General features: G+C 40.8%; 1 protein-coding gene across 1 annotated transcript in view; it reads right to left on the reverse strand.

Annotated features, from left to right (window-relative positions):
- The window catches only part of man2b2 (mannosidase, alpha, class 2B, member 2), a 71,604-nt gene extending 49,930 nt beyond the window's left edge, over positions 1 to 21,674 (reverse strand). Inside the window, exons 1-5 of the mRNA XM_063046678.1 lie at positions 21,295 to 21,674; positions 13,937 to 14,083; positions 11,238 to 11,343; positions 4,765 to 4,937; positions 2,289 to 2,404 (exon numbers count right to left, since the gene is read on the reverse strand). Coding sequence (XP_062902748.1) covers positions 2,289 to 2,404; positions 4,765 to 4,937; positions 11,238 to 11,343; positions 13,937 to 14,083; positions 21,295 to 21,465 — 713 coding nt within the window. The 5' untranslated portion in view covers positions 21,466 to 21,674. The remainder of the gene's footprint in view (positions 1 to 2,288; positions 2,405 to 4,764; positions 4,938 to 11,237; positions 11,344 to 13,936; positions 14,084 to 21,294) is intronic.
- Positions 21,675 to 22,630: the final 956 nt, after the last annotated feature.

A 22,630-nucleotide genomic window follows, 5' to 3' on the forward strand; every position in this document is an offset into this window, starting at 1 on the left:
CGGCGTCTTCGCAAAGGCTACAAGGTCTGATTTGTAAAGGAGATTTGCCTAACCAACTTGAGCCTGTGGAGCTTGGAGCCACCTGCTATAATGTTTTTGGTTCCAAGTCCCCCAACCACCTATGTTATCCCCATGACGACACCAACCTACTCAATCATGACACCAAGACCACTCGGAGTAGACTATCATTATTTCATTCAGTATCTCAATACCCTCCTCATTCTCCCCAACAAAAGCTCAGACTCCACCCTCTCCTTCACCCCACCCACTCAGCACATCTCCACTGCAAAGATAATGCACTGTGTATTTACAGTATTTAGTAGTCAAGGATTATTCTGATGGTCACAACACTTTAAACCTTGGATGCAACTGAAATTCGTAGCACTTGACCCTTACACAAATATGTGTTGTCCTATGTCTCAAATAATGCATCTTTCTCATTGCAGAAAAATTCTAGATAATATACTACACTTTTGTGTTATAAAAGCCACATTAGGAAAAGCAGAATGAGACATGTCCACCATTTTTAAATGTGATCACTAACTTGGAATCAGAAAGCCCAATTTTCAAATGTTACTTATTTAACAAATAACTTATTTTGTAACTTATTTATTTATCAAGGAATTAAAACAAGAAATTCAGAAATGAGAGCATAAACAAAGCAAAGTATGCAAACTGGATTGAACAATAACAAACAAAAATATTAGATTAGATTAGATAGTGGCCAGGAGAGGTACTGTAGATGCCAGCTTTCCTGTGTGATTCAGATGCAGAAGAATTCTCCTGTCACTACTTCTGTTTCCCGTTTTTTAGCAACCAACCACAATGTCCCACAGCGTGCTTTTGATTTTCCTTTTTTTTCTCCCCCTTCATTCCCAGGGACAGGATTGCAGCTCGTAGAGACTTTTAACAGGGATAAAAACCCTCTGATAAAAATAATTCCAAAAGGCAACTGAGTTTTGATTTTATCCATTCTATGATTCACTATTTAAATTGTCTATTGTGTTTACTATTTAATTTAGACTTAATAGATATAAAAAGACTTTGGATCAAAGGTTTAATTGCAAATAAATCTAAAACCATTCTTTTCCCCAGAGAAAGTTAATCAAAACCTAGAGGACAAACATTTAAAGGACGAGGGAAACATTTAAAGATGGAGGGGGATCAGCAGCACCATCAGTGCATTCAGCTCCGGGCTGACGGTCAAACTTTATGGAAGGACTGAGTCTGTGTGGATGCTCTCCTCAAATAAAGACAAAAAAGTTTCTGATATTCTGAGATTTTTTTTGATTATTCGACTGTACTTTACATTGGTTTCCTTCATTTTTTTTGGTGTTTTCTTTCTGGTGTCCGATTGGTGGGTGGGTGATCTGTTTATTTTTTGTGAGTAAGAGGGGAGGTTGAAGTTTGGTACTACTGTCACTGTACTTTTCTGTGAGTGACAGAGTCAGGGACTGTTATTGTAGCTTTTTTTTTTGCTGCCGGGAGGGGGGATTTTTGGGGTCTGCAAGTTTTGCTCCTTTTCTTTTTCGTGCCGGGGGTCGAAGAGGGTTATCTTTTCTTTCATCAACACCCATGGCCTTTCTGCATTTAATAGCTACCTGGAGTAGACAACTATCAGAGTTGTACTGCACATGCATACTTTGACAATGGAATGAACGTTCAAGTCCTGGGAAAGCTTTAAAGAGGACCTGAGACCTGAGGGACAACTCTTCACAGAAAGAGGGCGTGTATATCGAGCAAGCTACCAGAGCAAGTGGTCGAGGCAGGTACAATAACAATACTTAAAAGACACTTAGATTGATACATGGATTGGAAGGTTGGGATATGGGTCAAGTCCAAGCAAATGGAGACCCTGCTTGGCATGGATGAGTTTCAGTGCGATACTATTCCATGCTGATTGATTACTGGTTGTGAATTCTGCGAGATACGCCTTTCTTTTGCGCGTTGGTGCTTGATGTTTTCTTTAAGTGGGTTCCATGGTATTTCTTTGTTTCACGGCTGTCTGCAGGAAGACAAGTCTCAGGGTTGTATACTGCATACATACTTTGACTTTGCTGATAGACAAAGCCTAGTTGTTGCTTCCTCAATATTGTATAAGTGCATATGTGGAATTTATTCAGTGCTTCCCCATTAGCACTATGAAGGAGAGCAAAAGTCAAATCAATATTGCACCATTGTGCTTGCATGTACAGAAACATTTCATTTCATACTGTGATGCAGTATTTAATTAAACAATACCTCATATCTGGTCATTTTGGTTATTATAGTGAAAATTACTCTAATACCTGTTGGAAAATGGCAGGGAAGCAGGAACACAGTAACTGTATTGATCCATAGTATGAGTGAAGATCTCCTGCTTCTCAGCAATGGAGGGAGAACCTTGCCAGACAAACTGAAGTTTCTGTATGGAAGGAGAAAAGCAGTGAGAGAAAAGTAATGCAGCATTGCTCATTAGAATAATCTAGAAGGTATACTTTATTTTTATTAAGAATGCATGCATTTTAGTAACGCAAACACAAGGAAATCTGCAGATGCTGGAAATTCAAGCAACACACACAAAAAATGCTGATGAACGCAGCAGGCCGGGCAGCATCTATAGCAAGAGGTACAGTCGACATTTTGGGCCAAGACCCTTCGTCAGGACTAACTGAAAGAAGAGATAGCAAGAGATTTGAAAGTGGGAGAGGGAGGGGGAGATCCGATATGATAGGAGAAGACAGGAGGGGGAGGGATGGAGCTAAGAGCTGGAAAGTTGATTGGCAAAAGGGATACGAGGCTGGAGAAAGGAGAGGATCATGGGATGGGAGGCCTAGGGAGAAAGAAAGAGAGAAGGGGGGAGCCCAGAGGATGGGCAAGGAGTTATAGTGAGAGGGACAAAAAGAGAGGAAAAGGGAAAAAAAATTTTCACGCACATCTGCTCTCACCCCATCCTCCCTCCACCCCACTAGAAATAGGGTTCCCCTTGTCCTCACCTACCACCCCACCAGCCTCTGGGTCCAACATATAATTCTCCGTAACTTCTGCCACCTCCAATGGGATCCCACCACTAAGCACATCTTTCCCTCCTCCCCTCCTTCTGCTTTCTGCAGGGATCGCTCCCTACATGGCTCCCTTGTCCATTCATTCCCCCCCACATCCCTTCCCACCAATCTCTTTCCCGGCACTTATCCTTGTAAGCGGAACAAGTGCTACACATGTCCTTACACTTCCTCCCTCACCACCATTCAGGGCCCCAGACAGTCCTTCCAGGTGAGGTGACACTTCACCTGTGAGTCGGCTGGGGTGATATACTGCATCCGGTGCTCCCGCTGCAGCCTTCTATATATTGGCGAGACCCAACACAGGTTGGGAGACCGTTTTGCTGAACACCTACGCTCTGTCCGTCAGAGAAAGCAGGTTCTCCCAGTGGCCACACATTTTAATTCCATGTCCCATTCCCATTCTGATATGCCTATCCACAGCCTCCTCGACTGTCAAGATGAAGCCACACTCAGGTTGGAGGAACAACACCTTATATTCCGTCTGGGTAGCCTCCACCAGCATTTTTTATGCGTGTTGCATGCATTTTAGAAACTTCTCTCATGACTTAAAACCCAACAGAAAGAGGGCTGTCTGATTAATTATTCAACCACTCATTATTATTCCCTGGTTGGAGCTTTAGAAAAGGGGAAAGGTACTTAGGTGTGGAATTTCCCCATTAAAACCTCCAAGGATATCATTAAAATTCATCAACTAACAGAATCAACACAATCTCAGCAATTAGCCCAGAAATTGCAATAAACACTAATGTTATGTGAAATGTAATATGAAATTTATTCCATCAATTTCAACAGAATTAATTTCAGATGCAGCATACGAAATGCTGATACCTCTATTCAGCATATTCAACATAACTAGCAAGGTGAATTCTGAGCCAATTGTCTGTTAACAGTCTACAGTGTACAGCAATTAAGTGTGATGATACCTCTGGAATACTGAAAACAGCTCAGGCCTCTTATGGTTGCATTCTCTTGCCTTGGACTCAGTGCACAGAAGGCTCACCGAATTGATAACTGGGATGAGGAGATCATATTACAGTGGACAACTGAGCCTCAGTTCTCTGAGCTTAGAGCAGGTAATTTTGCTGAGGTAAATGAGGTTGTGGGAGAAGGGTGTGATAGGTGCTCAGAGGATGTTTCTCCCGTTTGAAGTAAAAGCAATTAGATGTCATAGTTCTCTCAGCCACATGACAGGGATTGTTGAGTTTTTCCATCCCAAGTGCTTTGTATGTTCAGCCCCGAGGTTTACTCAAGCTGAGCTGGACTTTTGGACTGTACAGAAATTAGTTGGGAAAGTGCAGTTGAAGCCAAGACAAGATCAGTCATCAGTCATGATTTTGTATTATGAACAGGCTTGAGGGAATACACAGCCTATACCAGCTCTTACTTCTGAAGTTCTTCAGACACAAAATTTAGTCATGATCTTATGCACCTTCCAGTGCTACCAATCTTGACAGCCGATGTGTTATAGCATTCAGATACAGGGAGAAATTTCTAACAGTTCAAAATTTGATGCCAGCAATTCTTGCCACAATGTCTTTGGATAAGCTTCTAGTTAATCCAAACAGCTGTGTGATTAAAAGCAGTATATAGATTGAGAAACTTTGAGATGTTCACTTCACAAAACTAGAACACCAAGGACGAACTGGTCAGAATAGAGACAAGATTTGAATAATAGTTGTAAATTGGATTGCCCCTAGGATTTTCTTTTCCTCTACTTCACCTTCTTTTTCTGCATCATGTCCTTTTCATCATAGTCAATGCGAGAGATGAGGTGAGCATTAAAACCAGCCAAAGCAAATACTGTGGGTGTGGTGACTGAGGCACCAAAGGGATCCACATGCCACGAAAACTGAGGTCGTTTTCCAAACGTTTCGTACAGGAAGCCGTGTCCTTCTGTAAAGATATAGAGTTTCATCAAAACTCCTTCAAAATCATGAAGGCAATAACTGCACATATTAATGCAACAGAAGTAGGCAGTGATGTTTCCAATCCAACATGGCTCTAGAACCATATAGTTTCAATAAATTTTGTCAAAATATTAAATACTAGGAAAACAATAATACAGTGAATTTCAGTTAATTGGGTCATCTGTTCATCAGGGCAGCTGCTTATTTGGGACAACTCTTAAAAAACATAATTAAGGAAACAGCTGGATTCCCTTTGTTTATTTGGGACATTATGCTACTTAACTGGGATAGAAGACTGTTGGCGAATAGTTTCTAACTACGTCAGTTGTGTGCACTTTTGCAGCCGTTAGACAATATACTGTACTTAGTCCAAACAGCTTTTAGATAGCATCAGTTGCATGTATTTGTGTTCAGTGATTTTTGTCACTGATGGTTGGAAAGAAGTCAGTAGTAAGCTAATTCAGAACTGTTTTGCTCACCACAGTTTCAAGCATTCAGGCTTGAAGATGCCAGAAAACGCTGGGAGTGAAAATGGAATAATTTCACAACACAACAGTTAGGAACTATGAACAACTTGAAGGTATTGACAATCATCTTGAATGTTCCAATGAAAATGAAGATTTGAAGGACGCAGTCATCGAATGCTTTGTATGAAGGCAGTCACTATCTATACTAGGTGCCTGTGATGATTTTGTTCATTTGGTGGCAGTTGTCCACTGTATCCAATGATGACAGGAAAACCTGCATAAGAGTGTTTTTAAAGTGGAAAACCCATTGCACTAGGGCAGCTCTACTCTCTTGACCTTGTAGGTCCGGGTCCAGTAGTACAAGCAGTCATCACAACTGGGGTCTTCATTGTTTGCAGTAGATGGCCATGAAATCTTCTGTGCCTCATGATGCCCTTTGCTCCCCATGAAATATTGCAGAACCGTCTTCCTAGCCATTAGATCTGTCTGCCAGAGCTGACTTCATTTATAATCAATCAAACGAATGGGGCAGTGTACACTGAATGAATTCCTCCATCGATAAATATTAGGAACTAACACACAGCTTTATAAGTACTGTGGAGGTATTGGCACTATTCTAATTTGTCCTGTATTTTACTTAAATACATAATTTGTCACTCAGTTAAATGTAAGTTTGCCTTTTTATACCTTTTTAACTATTTTCATGAAACTCTGGCTAATTTGGCCAACATGTACTGGTCCAGTTGAGTCCCAATTAACTGGAATCCACTATGCACCAGTCAGAGTCACAGAACACCACCACACAGAAACAGGGAAGAAGCAATTCGTGAATCGTTGAGTTTGTGCCTTCAGGCTTCAGTACATCCTCCTTGATGGTAGCAATGAGAAAAGGGCATGTTCTGGTTGATGAGGGTCCTTAATGATGGATGCTGCCTTTTTGAGGCATTAATCCTTGAGGATATTCTGGATTCTGGGGAAGCTAATATCCATGATGGAGATGAGTGAGTTCACAACTTTCTGCATCTTATTTCGATCCTGTGTAGTGCAGATGGCAATGCCGCCAGTTAGAATGCTCTTTATGGCACGTCTGTAGACATTTGCAAGTGTGTTTGGTGTCATACCAAATCTCCTCAAATTCCCAATGAAATATAGCTGCTGTCATGCCTTCTTTGTATCTGTATCAACATGTTGGGCCTCAGAGATGTTGACACCCAGCAACGTGATATTGCACACTCTTTCCACTTCTGATCCTTCAATGAGGGCTGGTGTGTGTGCCCTCGTCTTACCCTTTCCGAAGTCCAAAATCAATTCTTTGTTCACACCTAACCTCAGTGAAAACAGCCTGCTTCCATTTACCCTATCTACACCCCTCAAACCTCTATCAAATCTTCCCTTATTCTCCCACCCTCCAGGGAATAAAGTCCTCACCCATTCAACCTTTCCCTCTCCCTCAGGTCCTCCAAGTCTGGCACAATCCTTGTAAATTTTCTCTGCACTCTTTCAATCTTTTTGGTATCTTTCTTGTAAGTAAGTGACTAGAACTGCACACAATACTCCAAATTAGACACCAGCAATGACTTATACAATTTAAACATTACATCTCAACTCCTATACTCAGTGCTTTGATTGATGAAGGCCAATGTGCCAAGAGCTCTCTTTACAACCCTATCTACTTCTGACACCACTTTCAAGGATTTATGAATCTATATTCCAGATCCCTCTGTTCTATCACACTCCTCAGTGCCCTATTGCTCACTGTGTAAGTTCTACCCTGACTTGTCCTCCCAAAGTATAACACCTCACGCTTGTCTACATTAAATTTCATCCGCTTTTTTCAGCCCTTTTTTCTAACTGGTCCAGATCCCACTGCAAGCTTTGAAAGCCTTCTATACTGCCTAATATTCTCCCAGTCTTGTTGTTAACTACAAATTTGTTGATCCAGTTAAGCACATTATCATCCAGATTATTGATATAGATGACAAAAAACAACGGACAGAACACCAGTCCCCGTGGAACACCACTCGGCACAAGCCTCCAGTCAGAGAGGCAACCGTGGCTAAAGAGGAACACAGGAGAGAGCTGGAGAACAAGCTTGGGCAGAGTAGCACACGGGAGGTGTGGACAGGCATAGAAGAACATCACTGGCTTCAATCAGTCTAGCTGCAGAGTCTCGGAATGCAGCCATGAATGGGCCAATGAGTTAAACCAATTCTTTAATAGGTTTGACAACTGCCCTCCTGTTCACACTCCCCTCAGCACATCAGTCCAGGTGCCAAGGCATCCAATGCTCTCTCAGCACCAATATCTCCCCTCCAGTTCAACATGTGGACGAACAACACAGGCTACCACTGTCTACATCCCTTCTCTACCCTGCACCTACTATCCACACCTCCATATACCAACCAACTGCTATTGTTCCGATCTTCACCCTACCCCCAACCCCTACCTTCCACCAACTACCCTGTCATCATGGACTCACCATCACTACTGAGCAGGTGAGAAGGGCTCTAGGGAAACTCAGGCATGGCAAAGCATTGGGACCGGATGGAGTGAACTCTAAGTTCCTGAAGGAATATGCTGAGCAGTGGTATGGAGTTCTCCAGGCTATTTTCACTCCGAATCCCAGACTGGAAAGGGTCTCGACTGTGTAGAAAACATCATGTGTGGTCCCATAACCCAAGAAGAGCCAACCAAAAGTCCCAAATGACTACCATCCAGTGGCCCCGACCGCACACATAATGAAGACCTTAGAGAGGCTGGTCCTGGCTCACTCCAACCCCTGGTTACATCAGCCCTCGATCCTCTGCAGTTTGCCTACCAGGAGCACGTTGGAGTTGATGATGCTATCATCTACCTGCTGAACAGAGCCTACTCCCATTTGGATAAGCAGAGCAGCACTGTGAGAATCATGTTTTTTGATTTCTCAAGTGTCTTCAGTACCATATAGTCCTCATTGCTGGGGGAAAAGCTCTGCTCAATACATTGGCACTTCCATTGTATCCTGGCTAATGGACTAACTGACTGGCAGACCACAGTTTGTGCAGCTTCAGAGCTATGTGTCAGACATGGCTATAAGCAGCAGTGGAATCCCGCAGGGGACTGTGTTGGCTCCCCTCCTGTTTACCCTGTGTACCTAAGACTTTAGACACAACACTGAGTCATGTCATTTGCTGAAATTCTCTGATGACTCAGCAATAGTTGGCTGTATAAAGGGAGGACGGGAGGATGAATACAAGGTCCTGGTGGAGGACTTTGTCAAATGGTGTAAACTGAATTATCTGCAGCTCAACATCCGTAAGACAAAGGAGATGGTGATGGACTTTAGGAAGACTAAGCTTGCCCTGTTCCCTGTTACTATTGATGGTGAGGATGTGGATGTAGTGAGGACCTACCTAAAGGGTCTCGGCCTGAAACGTCGACTGTACCTCTTCCTAGAGATGCTGCCTGGCCTGCTGCGTTCACCAGCAACTCTGATGTGTGTTCCCTAAACCTGTTACTCTTGCCTTATAATCTGACAGAAATATACAAACCCTGTACTCTCAAAATGTCACATTTGAACACCAACTTACCAAGCACACCTTTGCCTGAAAACAATCTGCCCCAACCCACGTTGGCCAGATCCTTTCTGAGCAAATCACAATTGGCCTTTCTCCAATTTACGAGCTCAATTCGAGGACCAGAACTATCCTTGTCTATAATTATATTGAAACTAATGTCATTGTGATTGTTGAATACAAAGTGTACCCCAAGACGAACTTCTGCCCTGTCACATTCCCCGACAGGAAATTTAGTATCACATTCTCTATAGTTGGGACCATGATCTATTGATGAAGAAAAGTTTCCTGAACTAATTTGACAAACTTTTTCCCATTCAGCCCTTTTGCAATATAGGAGTCCCAATCAATATGTGGAAAGTTAATATCACCACTTATAACAACTTTATACTTTTTGCAACAGTCTGTAATTTTTCTACAAGTTTTCTCCTCTAAATCCTGCAGACTTGATGAGTGGTTTATAATATAATCCCATTAACATGGTCAAACTTTTCTTATTCCTTAGTTTTACCAATAAAGTCTCACCAAACAAGTTCTGTGGTCTGTCCTTTCTAAGCACTGCCAGGACATTTTCCCTCTTGTCACTCCTCCCCCTTTAATCTCTTTAGCTCTATCATGTCTAAAACAAAGGAAGCTCAGAATATTGAGCTGCTAGTCTAACTCTCCTGTGACCAAGTCTCACTAATGGCCACAATATCATAATTCCACTTGCTGATCTATGCCCTAAGCTCTTCTACTTTTCCTACAATACTCCTTGTACTGAAATATACATAATTCAGAACATTAGTCCCACCATGCTCATTTCTTTCAATTTCTAACTTTGTATGTTGGCTTAACATCTTTCCCCACAACCACTCCACTATATGCTCTGGCACTCTGGCTCCCATCCTCCTGCAACTCTAAATTAAACCATCTCCCACCCTGCTAATCACTAGCAAACCTTCCCGCAAGGACATTGGAGGTCAGGGACATGGAGGTCTCCCTGCCTTCCCACACAGTCTGAAGATACCTGATGTTATAGGTCAAATAAACAGCTTCTGTACAGAGAAAAGTTGGGTTTCTACTGTTTCTGTAGCACGTACATCATCAGAACCAAATCTCTCCATGTCTCTCTGTGAAGGCACGGTTCAATAATAAGGAAAAGACCAAGCAGGAAACCAATGTTCTATGGGGCGGCAATGATTCTTATCCATCTATATCAGAATCAGAATCTTGCTTAATATCTCCAGCCTATGTTGTGAAATTCATTAACTTTATGGCAGCAGTACAATAAAATACATGATAAATAGATATAGAGACAAAAATCTGAGTTACATTAAGTATATATGTCTATTAACTTGTTAAGTTAAAAGAAATCATGCAAAAAGAGAAGAGAAATAAAAAATAGTAGTGAGGTAGTGTTCATGGGTTCAACATCCATTCAGAAATCAGATGGCAGAGGGGAAGAAGCTGTTCCTGAATCACTGAGTGTGTGCCTTCAGGCTTCTGTACCCTCCCTCCCAAAGGTAACAATGAGAACAGGGCAGGTCCTCGCTGGTGGGGATCCTTAATGATGGCCGCTGCCTTCCAAAGGCACCTCTCCTTGAAGATATCTTGGATACTACGGATGGTGGAGCTGACTAATTTTACAAGTTTCTGCAGCTTACTGATCCCCTCCTTCACCATACCAGACTGTGATGCAGCCAGTCAGAATGCTCTCCAGGGTACATTTGTAGAAGATTTTGAGAGTTTTATTTGACAAACTAAATCACCTCAAACTCAGAATGAAATACAGTCACTGTCTTGTCTTCTTTATAGCTGCATCAATATGTTGAGTCCAGGTTAGGTACTCAGAGATACTGACACCCAGGAACTTGAAATTGCTCACTCTCTCCACTTCTGATCCCTCTATGAGGATTGGTTCGTGTTCCCTCATCTTACCTTTCCTGAAGGCCACAATCAGATCTTTACGATATAGATTCTATATCATAAACCTGAGAAAGTTTATAGGTGGTGGAAACCCAAAGCAAGTGCATGTGGAAAATGCACCTAATTCATAAGTGTCATAAATGTCTGCATATCACTTCAAATATCAATATAGGTAATGGAAAATCAAAAGCCTTTGGATTAGGGTTATTTGCTAGCATATTTTACAGATGATATTCAGCTTTTGAAAAGATAAAAAAAAATTATAGTGTATTCAGACATATTACATCATATGTCCTGGAGGTCACATTGTGTAAAAATAGTCATTTAAGACCAGATTTGGAAAGGACAATTACCAACCTGTGAGTTGCAAGATCTGGGAACTGAGTTCTGTTACTGCTTCATCATGCATTACTTGTCCTCCAATGATAAACTCTAACTGCCCCTCCTCCAGCAACTTATGCACCTGAAATTAATAAGCAGTAGAATGTTATACTTCAAGCAGGACTGAATAACTTTCATAATACAACAAAATTAGTTAAGTCAACCCACATTGGAATGAAAAACAGAAAATAAAGAACCAATACTCTCATTTCAGTATTCACCACTATATGAAGTTTTAACATGATTTTACAAAAAACAAATGCCGTCAATAATCCTGTAATTCAGTGAAATTGAATTTGAAAGAGCTCTAAGCCTTCTAGGTGATAGATTCAATGCTATGACATTGTTGTATCAATAAATATTTCACTATTTAAATATTAACACAGAATTAACATCGGTTCTTGATTAAATAGGCTACTTTTTGTGAAAAACATTTGCAACGGATGTTTATGACAGTTATCTTGTTTTTCCTCAAGTGACACCTTTTTCATTTTAACTATTTATCTTACGAGATCTATTTTCTTCCCTCATTAAGCATTTCTTTCTACACAAGCAAACATTTAAAGTATGTCTGAATAACATAACAGAACTGTAGATTCAGTGGTGATGAAAACTAGTTAGTGAAGTCATATTGACTGGGATGATCCTAAGTTCGAATCGTAGTCTGTGGTCTGTGACCTCATTTCAGCTGAAGCATTATCAAGGCTTCAAAAACTAAATCCCAAGACTGAAATGGAAAGAAATGTCAATAAGCCAGGATTCAAGAACAGTGCTAGATGGTGGAGGATGGAGCCAGGGTGAAACTTAGCTTTAATTCCTGCCACACTGAAGTAGCTTATTAACAAATCCTATGAAGATTTCTGCAAGACTATCTCAGTAGCAATACCTCATCAATATGTCAAAAACTTTAATAAGTAATAAAACAGAACACAATAATAGGCAAGTGCTGTGAGGTAGTAACATTTCATCAATTTCGAATACCCATCCCAGATAGTGATAGGTGGTCAGTTCTTAAAATATGTTAAGTATTTTACTGAAGTTGCATTATTCAATTTTAATGGTTATAGACTGGGCTTCCAGTGCTCAGGAAACCCAGCAGCTGAAGGGCATGAGAAGGCCCAATTCAAGTCGGTAAATGTCTTTCCAGTACTTCTGAGTTACACAATTGGAAGTGCTTCACCCTGCTCCTCCCCACTTTGCTTCTCACACCTGGTCTTTCTCCACACAATCTTCCTACCCACTCAACAGTCTCCTTCCAACAAGCAATGGCTACCCTTTATTCAACAGGAAACAAAAAAGAAAAAACTAAATGAGGGTCATGTATTAAATTCACTAATGCTCCTCCCTGTAAAAATCACATCCATATAATGAACCCACTCAAAACAACAATGAAAAGAAATAGGAACAACAGTGATGTTCCAAAATTAATTACAGTTGGGAAAATGATTCTCAAATCTAATTCAAAACAATTCAAGTTCAAAATCAGAATAAAAGAATTGAATATACAATCTAGGTTTATTCTTCAATGAAATACCAAGAGGTGCTGTTGTTTGAATAAAAGTTAAATCAAGCTAGTTTTCAAATTATAATGCAGAATGCCTTAAAGCACCATTAAAATAATGCTGAATAATTCTACCAGCCTTGGTCAATATTCTTTCCTCAGTTGACACCACCAAAATAAAATTGCAAGTAGAGTCAGGTGTAGTAAACAACCCAATATTGATCTCACTTCAATAGTAATCCATCAGTTGTTTAACAGCCTGAGAGATGTTGACCACTGTTCCATGAAGAACCATTTAACACACAGAAAACAGTGATATACTCGATCAAATGTTTATTTCTGCAAAAGAAAATAGGATTGGTTGGCGTATAAAGATTAGCCAGTGGTGATGAGGCATCCCTCATTCCTTCCCATTTTCAAATAAATAGTATCCTGGGAGTGGCTGCACTTTAGTTCCACATCAAAAATAGTGAAATGTCAATTATGCTACACAATTCTATGTCATTGGCCATTTTTAAGAATATATAAGTTATTTTTCACAATCCCAGTGGCTGTAAATGTTTTCTTTCTTTTAAACGAATTTATTTAAAAGAATTAAAAGGGCGATATTTGAGTAGATGAGATGGCATAAGCTGAGAATCACTGAATGCTAAAATAAAGAAGGGATCATTTGCCTAATGCCAGACTGCCTTTAAGAAAGCTCCCCATACTTTCCCTATTTCCCTGCTATTTTGCCCCTTCAATATTTATTCTCCTGAGGGAAGTTACAATTGCACTTTTCTCCACTATATAATGTCTTGATTTAATGACTGCAGAAGAGGAAATGATTGAAAAACATTCTCAAAGTCTCCTTGACTCCCACCAGCCTGTGGAAGTCCCTGGCAATAATGATTTGAATAATACCCTGGACAGCTCTGAGGCCCTTGATCTATTTATTGGGAGTCTCCAGGAGCCGAGCAAAAACTGAAAAAGAAACACACATTTCCCACACCACTGACTCACTTTTCCCGTTGAGCATCTCATACCCCAGCCATGGAAGACTCAGTGGAGATTAAGCTCACCTGAACAGCAAGCATAGAACCCAAAAGCTGAGTGGAAACAAATGCTCCTTAACTGAGTAAAAAAATGTATTTGCAATGAAAAATCTAAGTATAGTCACAACGAAATCTATTACCTGCTTTTTCTGTGTATCAGTGGCTATCTTATCCCACCAGAGTCGAAAGAACTCTTGCTCTACAGCAATAAATTTGTGCTGTTTCTTCTTTACCAGTTGCTCCACAACAGTGGTGTAAACATTGGCTGCATATGCATGCATACTTTCCTGTTAAGAGACAATAAGCCAATTTAAAGGATATTTTTATCAGATTGCTCCCTTCCAGCAGAAGCTTTTTTCCATACATTCATTTCCAATCCACTAATTACATAACTATAGTCCAGAGATTTAACCGCAGATGATCTTACAATTATCTCCAATCAACTCGGGCATTGAGTCACCAATGACATCCATTGTGAATATCATCAAGTAAACCTGAGAAATGAATTTACCGAGATTCGAATCTGAGGAAGACACACCAGCAGTCCTAATGGCTAAACCTAGCTACAAAACCAATCCTCCAGGTAATCTAGGCTAATATGGACAGTAATGTACTAATATTTAAAATAAAATTAAGTACGCAAGGACTTGGTAAAATTGATAGCTATCATGATTTTGACATACATCATCCTTGTTCAGACCACATCACATAGAGGATTGTGCCCACACTCAGTTTTAAGATTTTTACAGAATAGAACAAATATATTATTTAAATCTTTATTACTTTTGTGCTGTGAATGAAAAGTGTCAATGTTGTACAATGGAAAACTTTCATTTTAAATCCACATGTCAAATTAGCTCATACAATAAAGAGCTATCTTTTTAGGCCAGCAGATATGGATTTGATTGCAATGTTTAAGGGAAATTTGGATAAGTACATGGATGGGAGGAGGGGTACGGAGGGCAATGGTCCAGATGTGGGTCAACAAGACTAGACAGAATGACAATTTGGCATGGACTAGATGTGTCGAAGGGCGTGTTCCTGTGCTGTGGTACTGTATGACTCAATGACTTTGCGCCGTGTATCATACCAGTTGGTGGAACTGTCTGTTATTGCTGGAGACTTCAGAATGCAAAAGAAAAGTCTTGTATTATGGTAGTTATTTGCCTAGATAAGATGTATGCTATTTTGTCTTAATGACATTATTCATATAATTGTGGCTCTGGAAGAAAAGGTAACTGTGAATCCAGTAGTGTTAACCCATTGCTACAACGTGCATGAAGGCTAACCGTAGAAAGCAAAAGCCATTTTCTGAGAGTTAGAGCTGTTTGAACAAGATGTATGACCTTGATGTATCTGATCAAGTGATGAAATTTCCTCAGTGAGCCTTACAATTGAAGAGCAGCCGTATGGTTCTCTTACTACTGTGCTTCAGACCCTTCTCGAGGTAGCCTGCCTCCCCCCTCACAGACACAGCTCAACCCACTGAGTTCCCTTGTCAGACTTCTCTTGCTGTCTATACAAAGCAGATCCTTTCCTTCTTCAGCTGTTTTCACCAGGGCTTCCACATCCCTCTGAGAAGCTTAGGGCACGTTGCATTTTCACCGCTGTTGGTGAAGCACTCTCCTGAAAGCACTGTAACTCATACTGTTTGGCTGTTGAACCAAGTGCCAGCGAGGCTTCAATATTGGAATGCCAGTGCTGTTTCACAGCAACATTTGCTAAATAAGGAAGCAGTTGCCATTTTAAGCACAACAATACAATTTTAAAATCAAATTTTTGAATGTGGTTTTGGAATGGTACCTCTGTAACTAATCCTTAACACACAAAAAAAAACCTTAATGTATCTTTTCAGCTGCATCCAGTGCTTTAAATACTTCACAGTAACTAGTGTTTCCAGATAATTGTAGACCAACGCTGACCATATTTAGATGTAATTGTTTACTATTATTACTCATGACCCTTTTTGAGATGACATTGCCATGTAACTGGTTTACTTTATATCCTGCATTTAAACTCGTTATAATGAATTAGAATGCTTAATTGTCAAATGATTGACTTGAGCTGGGTTTTTAGGACATAATGAATAATTGGGGGTGGGGGTGGGGTAGGGAGTTGGAGGGAATGTACAGTTAGACGGAAGCTTAGACTCTAATACCTCATTAAATTACACCCAAGGGGTTTCAATAGACGGAGAGAAATGTGCCCAAAGATTCTCAGAGGGACGTTTAAGCTCCAGTCAATGTCAAAGTAAATTTATTATTCAAGTATGTGTTTGTCACTGTGTACTATCCTGAGATTCATTTTCTTGCATGTGTTTCATTGGGACATATCGGGACCAGTACATTTTGGCCCAATTAGGCTGCCCCAATTAGCTGAAGTTTCATGGAAATAGTTAAAACCGTATAAAAAAAGACAATCTACCATTTAACTGATTAACACATTATGTATTTAAATAAAATAAAGAACAAATTTGAAAATTGACGATACTACCACAGTACTAAAAAACTGTAGTTCCTAATCGTTATTGACGGAGGAATTAACCCAGTGTACACTGCCATGTTCTTTTGCCTGAATGTAAATGAATAAAATCATTGCTCATCGTTTCAGACTTTGCGAGAGTAGTGTCTATATGAAAAGGAAGATTGTAGGAGTAGCCAAAGGCAGCTTTTGCAGTGATTGGCACATTTGTAAGCATCCTCTCAGCACAGAGCAACTGAATCGAGCAAGGTTAGAATCCTTTTTGCTGTTCTACGACAGGTGAACACAGAGGACATGCAGTGCACTAGAAAACAGGAACCTCTTCAAATGCAAAGTTACCTTAGTGAACTCTGTATCTTTTTTGACTCTGAGGGGCTACAGTGAGTTGGAGGATACATGAAGAGAACACAACCCACTTCAGAGGTACTGCACCCAATCATCATTCTAGAAGCGCACCATATCACCCGTCAGCTCATCAGACTTTACCATGAGCAAGAATGTCATCAAGGATGACCATTCAAAGCGAGAATGATTAAAGACTGTGCAGTAAGACTGTTTCAAGGCTAGTTTCTGAGATGCCCATTCTTTTGCCAAAGACCTAATGAAATGATCATTTGACTTTCTGTTTAAGTAGTTATGTTTGACGTGGATGTCAGGCGGGAGTGTTCTGCCTCTGGAGCCGCTATTCATTTTGTATGAAGTCTGATTTGCACAAACATCACTTCATGTTCATAAGCTGTTTTTTCTTACATCATGGGTTCATTTGGATTTTGACTCGAAACACATAGGGCAGAAAGTCATCCATTGCCATCCATTCTTTATTTGCCTTTGAAAAAGCAGTATCTTTTCATAAAGTTTTCTCATTAAAAATCGTGAAGAAAGCTTCTGACTCGGGTAACATACATCAAAGTTGCTGGTGAACGCAGCAGGCCAGGCAGCATCTATAGGAAGAGGCGCAGTCGACGTTTCAGGCCGAGACCCTTCGTCAGGACTAACTGACTCGGGTGATTTTTGTGATTTTTGAGAAGGTGTTTAACTCCCTGCCTCGCTTTGCAAGGGCAGTAGAACAAGGGGAGTAAAGAGAATGCCTGGGGTGGGAGGCATCCTTGATTATCTTGTCTGTTATATTCCATCAAATTGAATTTAAGGCAAGGTTGGGGCATGATCATTGAAGAATTACAGAGCTCCCACTTAAATAGTAAAAAATATATGAAGCATCCAGCGATCTAACAGCTACCCAACGGAAATAACTAATACCTCACTTGTATTATGCATTGGTTTGAAATATCCCTTGTTTTACTGTGGTTAATTGAGATTAAAAGTAAAAAAGGGGATAATTGAGATCTATAGCAGATCATAACAATGAACCTGCTTCGAGTTTGTGGATTGTATATTTTCCCTATGTCAGATTTTTTCAAAAAAAATCATTTGTGAGACATCTGGTTCACTCACAGAAGAGATAACAATTCTCCGTTTATTCCATCAGCAGTCAATCATTTCTGTTTGGTCCTGGTGTCACACAGCATCAGAGGCAAAATCAGAATAAAACCAAGCCATGAGATAGTGTTCTGTGCCTATGGTAACATTATTGTCACCTTACTCATGTGACAGAAAATCACAGAAACAGAATAATAAACAGTGCTTTACATAGGCAGGGAAACCTATCCCCTTATCCCATCCTACTCTACCCTGTTATTTGACACTTCTGACACTGCCACAATGCTACTTAAAGGTCAACAAAATATATGTATATTAACATTGTGGGAGGAAGAAGCTTACATGTCACAAGCCAAGCTACCTACGCTTCGCTAACAAATACACTTCACCTCACCTAGCTCGTTATCATCTAAGGATATTTGAAATTCCTTTATCAACAGGACCTATTACAAGAAAATCTTTGCAAGCCAGTCACAGCATGGCCCAGTGCCTTGGAAATCGCTGACACAATGCTTTTTCCATGTCAGGACAACCTCACTTAACAGGCTTACTGTTGGAAAGAATCTTGAAAGGTTATGAGGGCACTCTGAAGTAACATTATCTATTATAATTCAGCATTCAATAAAACTGATAATCTGGCACACTTGGGACTTTAGCGATGTTGGAATAGCAGATTTTCCAGGCCATTGAATGCTATTCCTATTAAAATTCCTAAGGCATTGCAAATTAGATTGTTTAAAATGGCAACAGTACTATAATACATATTCCAGTGAACTCGATTAATTGAAAGGGCGCATTGTAACTGGGGCCCCAGTCAGTGGAAAGGGAGCATCGGAACGGGGGCCTTAGTGAGCGGAATGAGAGTGCTTCGAAAGTGCTCAACAACAGTGTGAGTTGCCTTGACAATTGTTGTCTGGTAGTGTTCACATCTACGGTGATGAAGTGCTTTGCAGGTCTGGTTATGGCTAGAATCAACTCCTGTCTCAGCAAATACCTCAACCCGCTGCAGTTTGCCTATCGCCACAATAGGTCTACAGATGAGATCTCATTTCGAGTTTGAGGAGGCTTGGTACGTCACCAAAGACACTCACATATTTCTACAGGTGTACTGCTGCACCACCTTCTAGTATGCGGGGGGGGGGGGGTTACTACACAGGATCGAAAGAAGCTGTCGAAAGTTGTGAACTTAGTCAGCCCTATCAGCTTCCGTAGCATCCAGGGCATCTTCAAGCAGCCATGCCTCAAAACAGCAGCATCCATAATTAAGGACCCATATCACCCAGGACATCACACACAAACTGCTGGAGGAACTCAGCAGGCCAGGCAGCATCAATGGAAAAGAGTACAGTCGACATTTTGAGCCAAAACCCTTTGGCAGGACTGGAGGGAAAAAAAACTGAGGAGTAGATTTAAAAGGTGGTGTGAGGGGAGAGAGAACCGCCAGGTGATAGGTGAAACCTGGAGTGGGGGGATGAAGTAAAGAGCTGGGAAGTTGATTGGTGAAAGAGACCCAAGGCCATGGAAAAAAGAAAAGGGGGAAGGAGCACCAGACGGAGGTGATGGGGGGGGGCAATGAGATGAGGTGAGAGAGGGAAAGGGGGGATGGGAAATGGTGAAGAGGGGTTGGAGACATTACCAGAAGTTTGAGAAATTGATGTTCATGCCATCAGGTTGGAGGCTACCCAGACAGAATATAAGGTGTTGTTCCTCCAACCTAACTGTGGCCAAATCACATGAGTGGAGGCCATGGATGGACATATCGGAATGCGATGGGAAGTGGAATTAAAATGAACCCAACCCAGAACATGCCCTCTTCTCATTGCTACCATCAGGAAGGAGGTACAGGAGCCTGATGGAACTCAGTCAGCAACCCAGGAACAGCTTCTTCCCCCCTGCCATCCGATTTCTGAATGGACTTTGAAGCTATGAACACTACCTCACTACTTTTGTGCTCTATTTATTTATTTTAACTAATATATATATTTATTGTAATTCACAGCTTCTATTACTATGTATTGCAATGTACTGCTACAGTAAAACAAAAAACAAATTTCACAACATATGCCAGTGATATGAAACTTGATTATGATTCTAAACAGGAAGCAGGACCCTGGTGAGTGGAAGGGGAATGCAGCAAACCATATTTGGTGAAGCAGGTGCCAACCCATCAGGATTTCCAAACAGTCACACAACAGACTGGCTCTAAAGTTATAACACAGACTTAAACTTTTTGAGGAAGTAGTGAAGGGAGAAGATGATTTTTTTTTGTCACCCAGAGGGTGATAGAAACCTGGAACACTGACTGACATAAACAGAGGCAGAAATTCTTGTCATATATAAAGAGTATAAGCACTTGAGTGATACAGGTGGAGAGCTGGACAGGAGGCAAAAGAGAATTCAGTTGCTGGAATCTGGAGCAACAAGCAATCTCTCAAAGTCAGTGAGTCAAGCAGCATATGTAGGGTTTAAAAATTCACCCCACAGATGCTGCTCTTAACGCTGGGTTTTGTTGACAATTCCTCTCCCCACCCCTCCTCCCACCCTCACAGATATTACTCAGCCCACAGAGTTCCTCCAACAGAAGGTTTATTGCTGCAGCTGGAGAGGAGGATCTCTTCCAACTATGCTGCAAGTTATTAGTTTATATTATGTGTTACAGCTACAGTTTTGCTACTATCATTCAGTGCTATTTGAACTGGAGTGGTTGCACATTTGCTGTATTAGGCAGCTTTTCTGCACAATATTGAGTCTAAATTATTCTGGTATGGATCTTCACCAAAACAAAACGAAAACTAGGAATGTCCTTCCATCCAAATCAAGGTCCAGCAGGATATCATATCACGAGGGTGGAATTTGGACAACCTACTCCACCTGAACTGCTTGCTTGATATTTAAATTGCTTGCGTGACGCTTTTATGCTGCTCTGGGGTCCAATCGATTGCCTGGAGATACCACAGTCCAACTATGTTAAATGGCCTGAATGTTTATAGTGGCTTGAAGGTCTTATTTGCCGTGCTGTATCACATTGAAAAAGAAGGGGTATAGGAGAGCTGGATATGGGGCACAAGAGAATGTGCACGGTGGAATCTGTAGCAACAAACAACCTAGTGAAAGAACTTAGTGGATTCCTCCTACTCCGAATGCCACTGTCTTATCTGAGCAATAACTGACATCCGCGTCATGTTGCACTTTTATGCATGAACCCCTTGCTTTGCATTTTAGGTTTGGTACAATTTACACGAGTTAAAGCAAAATCCCCCAACAATTTAAATTTAAAACATTGTTAATGACCCAAGACGCTAGTTTGCCAGAGGTTCAATAACATCCATTTGACTTATGTTGAAGCAAGGAATCACAAGGCTAGGGTCGCGGTGTACGTTAATCCAGTTACTGTAATAAATACTTCTACACGCATTCATTTTGCTTCAAAAATCTAGCAAGAGATGAGCTGGGACAAAAGATAATAGAACTTGCACATCAAGATGTGCTTTATGACTTTCTTTTTTTTAAAAAAAAAGAGAATGCACCTGCTTATACTACACACTGGCATGTAGGAATCATAGAGATTCCACTCCCCTACCTCCACGGTGTAAACCCAGCCAACGTCCATGTGACTGTGAGGAACGACGAACGCCTGGATGACATTATCTTTGCCCGAGTGTCCGCCAAGCCGCCGCGTCGCCCCTCGAACGCTGAGACACAGCAGAGTTCCAAAAACTGTTACAGTAACAAACATTCCAAAGCCTTTCATTGTTGCAACATTCCTTCCGCCTTTCTGGGGAAGCGCAAAATTGAATACGGAAAGAGAACGTGACCAATTGCTCGGTGCAAAAGAGACACACACCAGTTTATCGAAAAAAGTAATGGGTATAACAAAGGCCGATGTTTCTGACCCGTTACGAAGCAAATGGTATTAATGTTTAACCTAGTGTGATGCCCTCATGTTGTATGGTAACAAGGCATGTGTGCATGAATTTAATTAGAAATAACGTAGCCATTTTGTTATGTTTTGTAACTCCGGAAACTAATCGAAAGAAAAACACAGGAGCCGGAATGTTTGTCTATATAGCTTTTCTTTACGTTTTTTCTCCAGTAAGGCGCTCATATATGACGTCGTGGCGTAATGACGTTGACATGCACGTACTTCTTACATTTAACTCATGATTTATGTAAACAAACGAAGGGAATGCTTTATCAAACAATATATTTACAATATTACTCAAATATTACAGACATATTAAATATACTATACCTTTTGCCTGTCATATGCTTGACGTTTCGCCAACTGTTGGGAAGTGGAGTTATGTACAGAATATCCAGTTGTCAAATGGAGTGAAGCAAATCCAGAAAAATCCATATTTTAAAGGATAATTTTAGAATAAAAATGTACAGGCATAGTCCTCAGTGTGTACTTTTGTTACTCCCTACTTGAGCGATGAGGTATTTATACGAATCAGAATCTGATTTATCATCACTGACGTATGACGTGAAATTTGTGTGGCAGCAAAGACATAAAAACCAATAAATTACAAAAGTAAACAAATGAGGTAGTGTTACGGGTTCATGGACTGTTCAGAAATAAGATTGTAAAACGTAGAAGCAGAATTTGGCCATTTGGCGCATCAGGTCTGCTCCACCATTCCATCAGAGACAATGTATTGCCCCTCACAACCCCAGTTAACTGCCTGCTCCCTGTAACATTTGACATCTTGATTAATCAAGAACACATCAACCTCCGCCTTTTATATACCCAATGACTTGACCTGCATAGCCCTTTGTGTCAATGAATTCCACTGATTCACCACTCTCTAGATAAAAAAATTCATCCTCATCTATGTTCAAACTTCTCAGTTCTGAGGCTGTCCCCTCTGGTCCTAGAATCCCCCATTATTGGAAGCATTCCCTCCACATCCACT

Source organism: Mobula hypostoma, chromosome 4, assembly GCF_963921235.1.
Source record: "Mobula hypostoma chromosome 4, sMobHyp1.1, whole genome shotgun sequence".
Lineage (NCBI taxonomy): Eukaryota > Metazoa > Chordata > Chondrichthyes > Myliobatiformes > Myliobatidae > Mobula > Mobula hypostoma.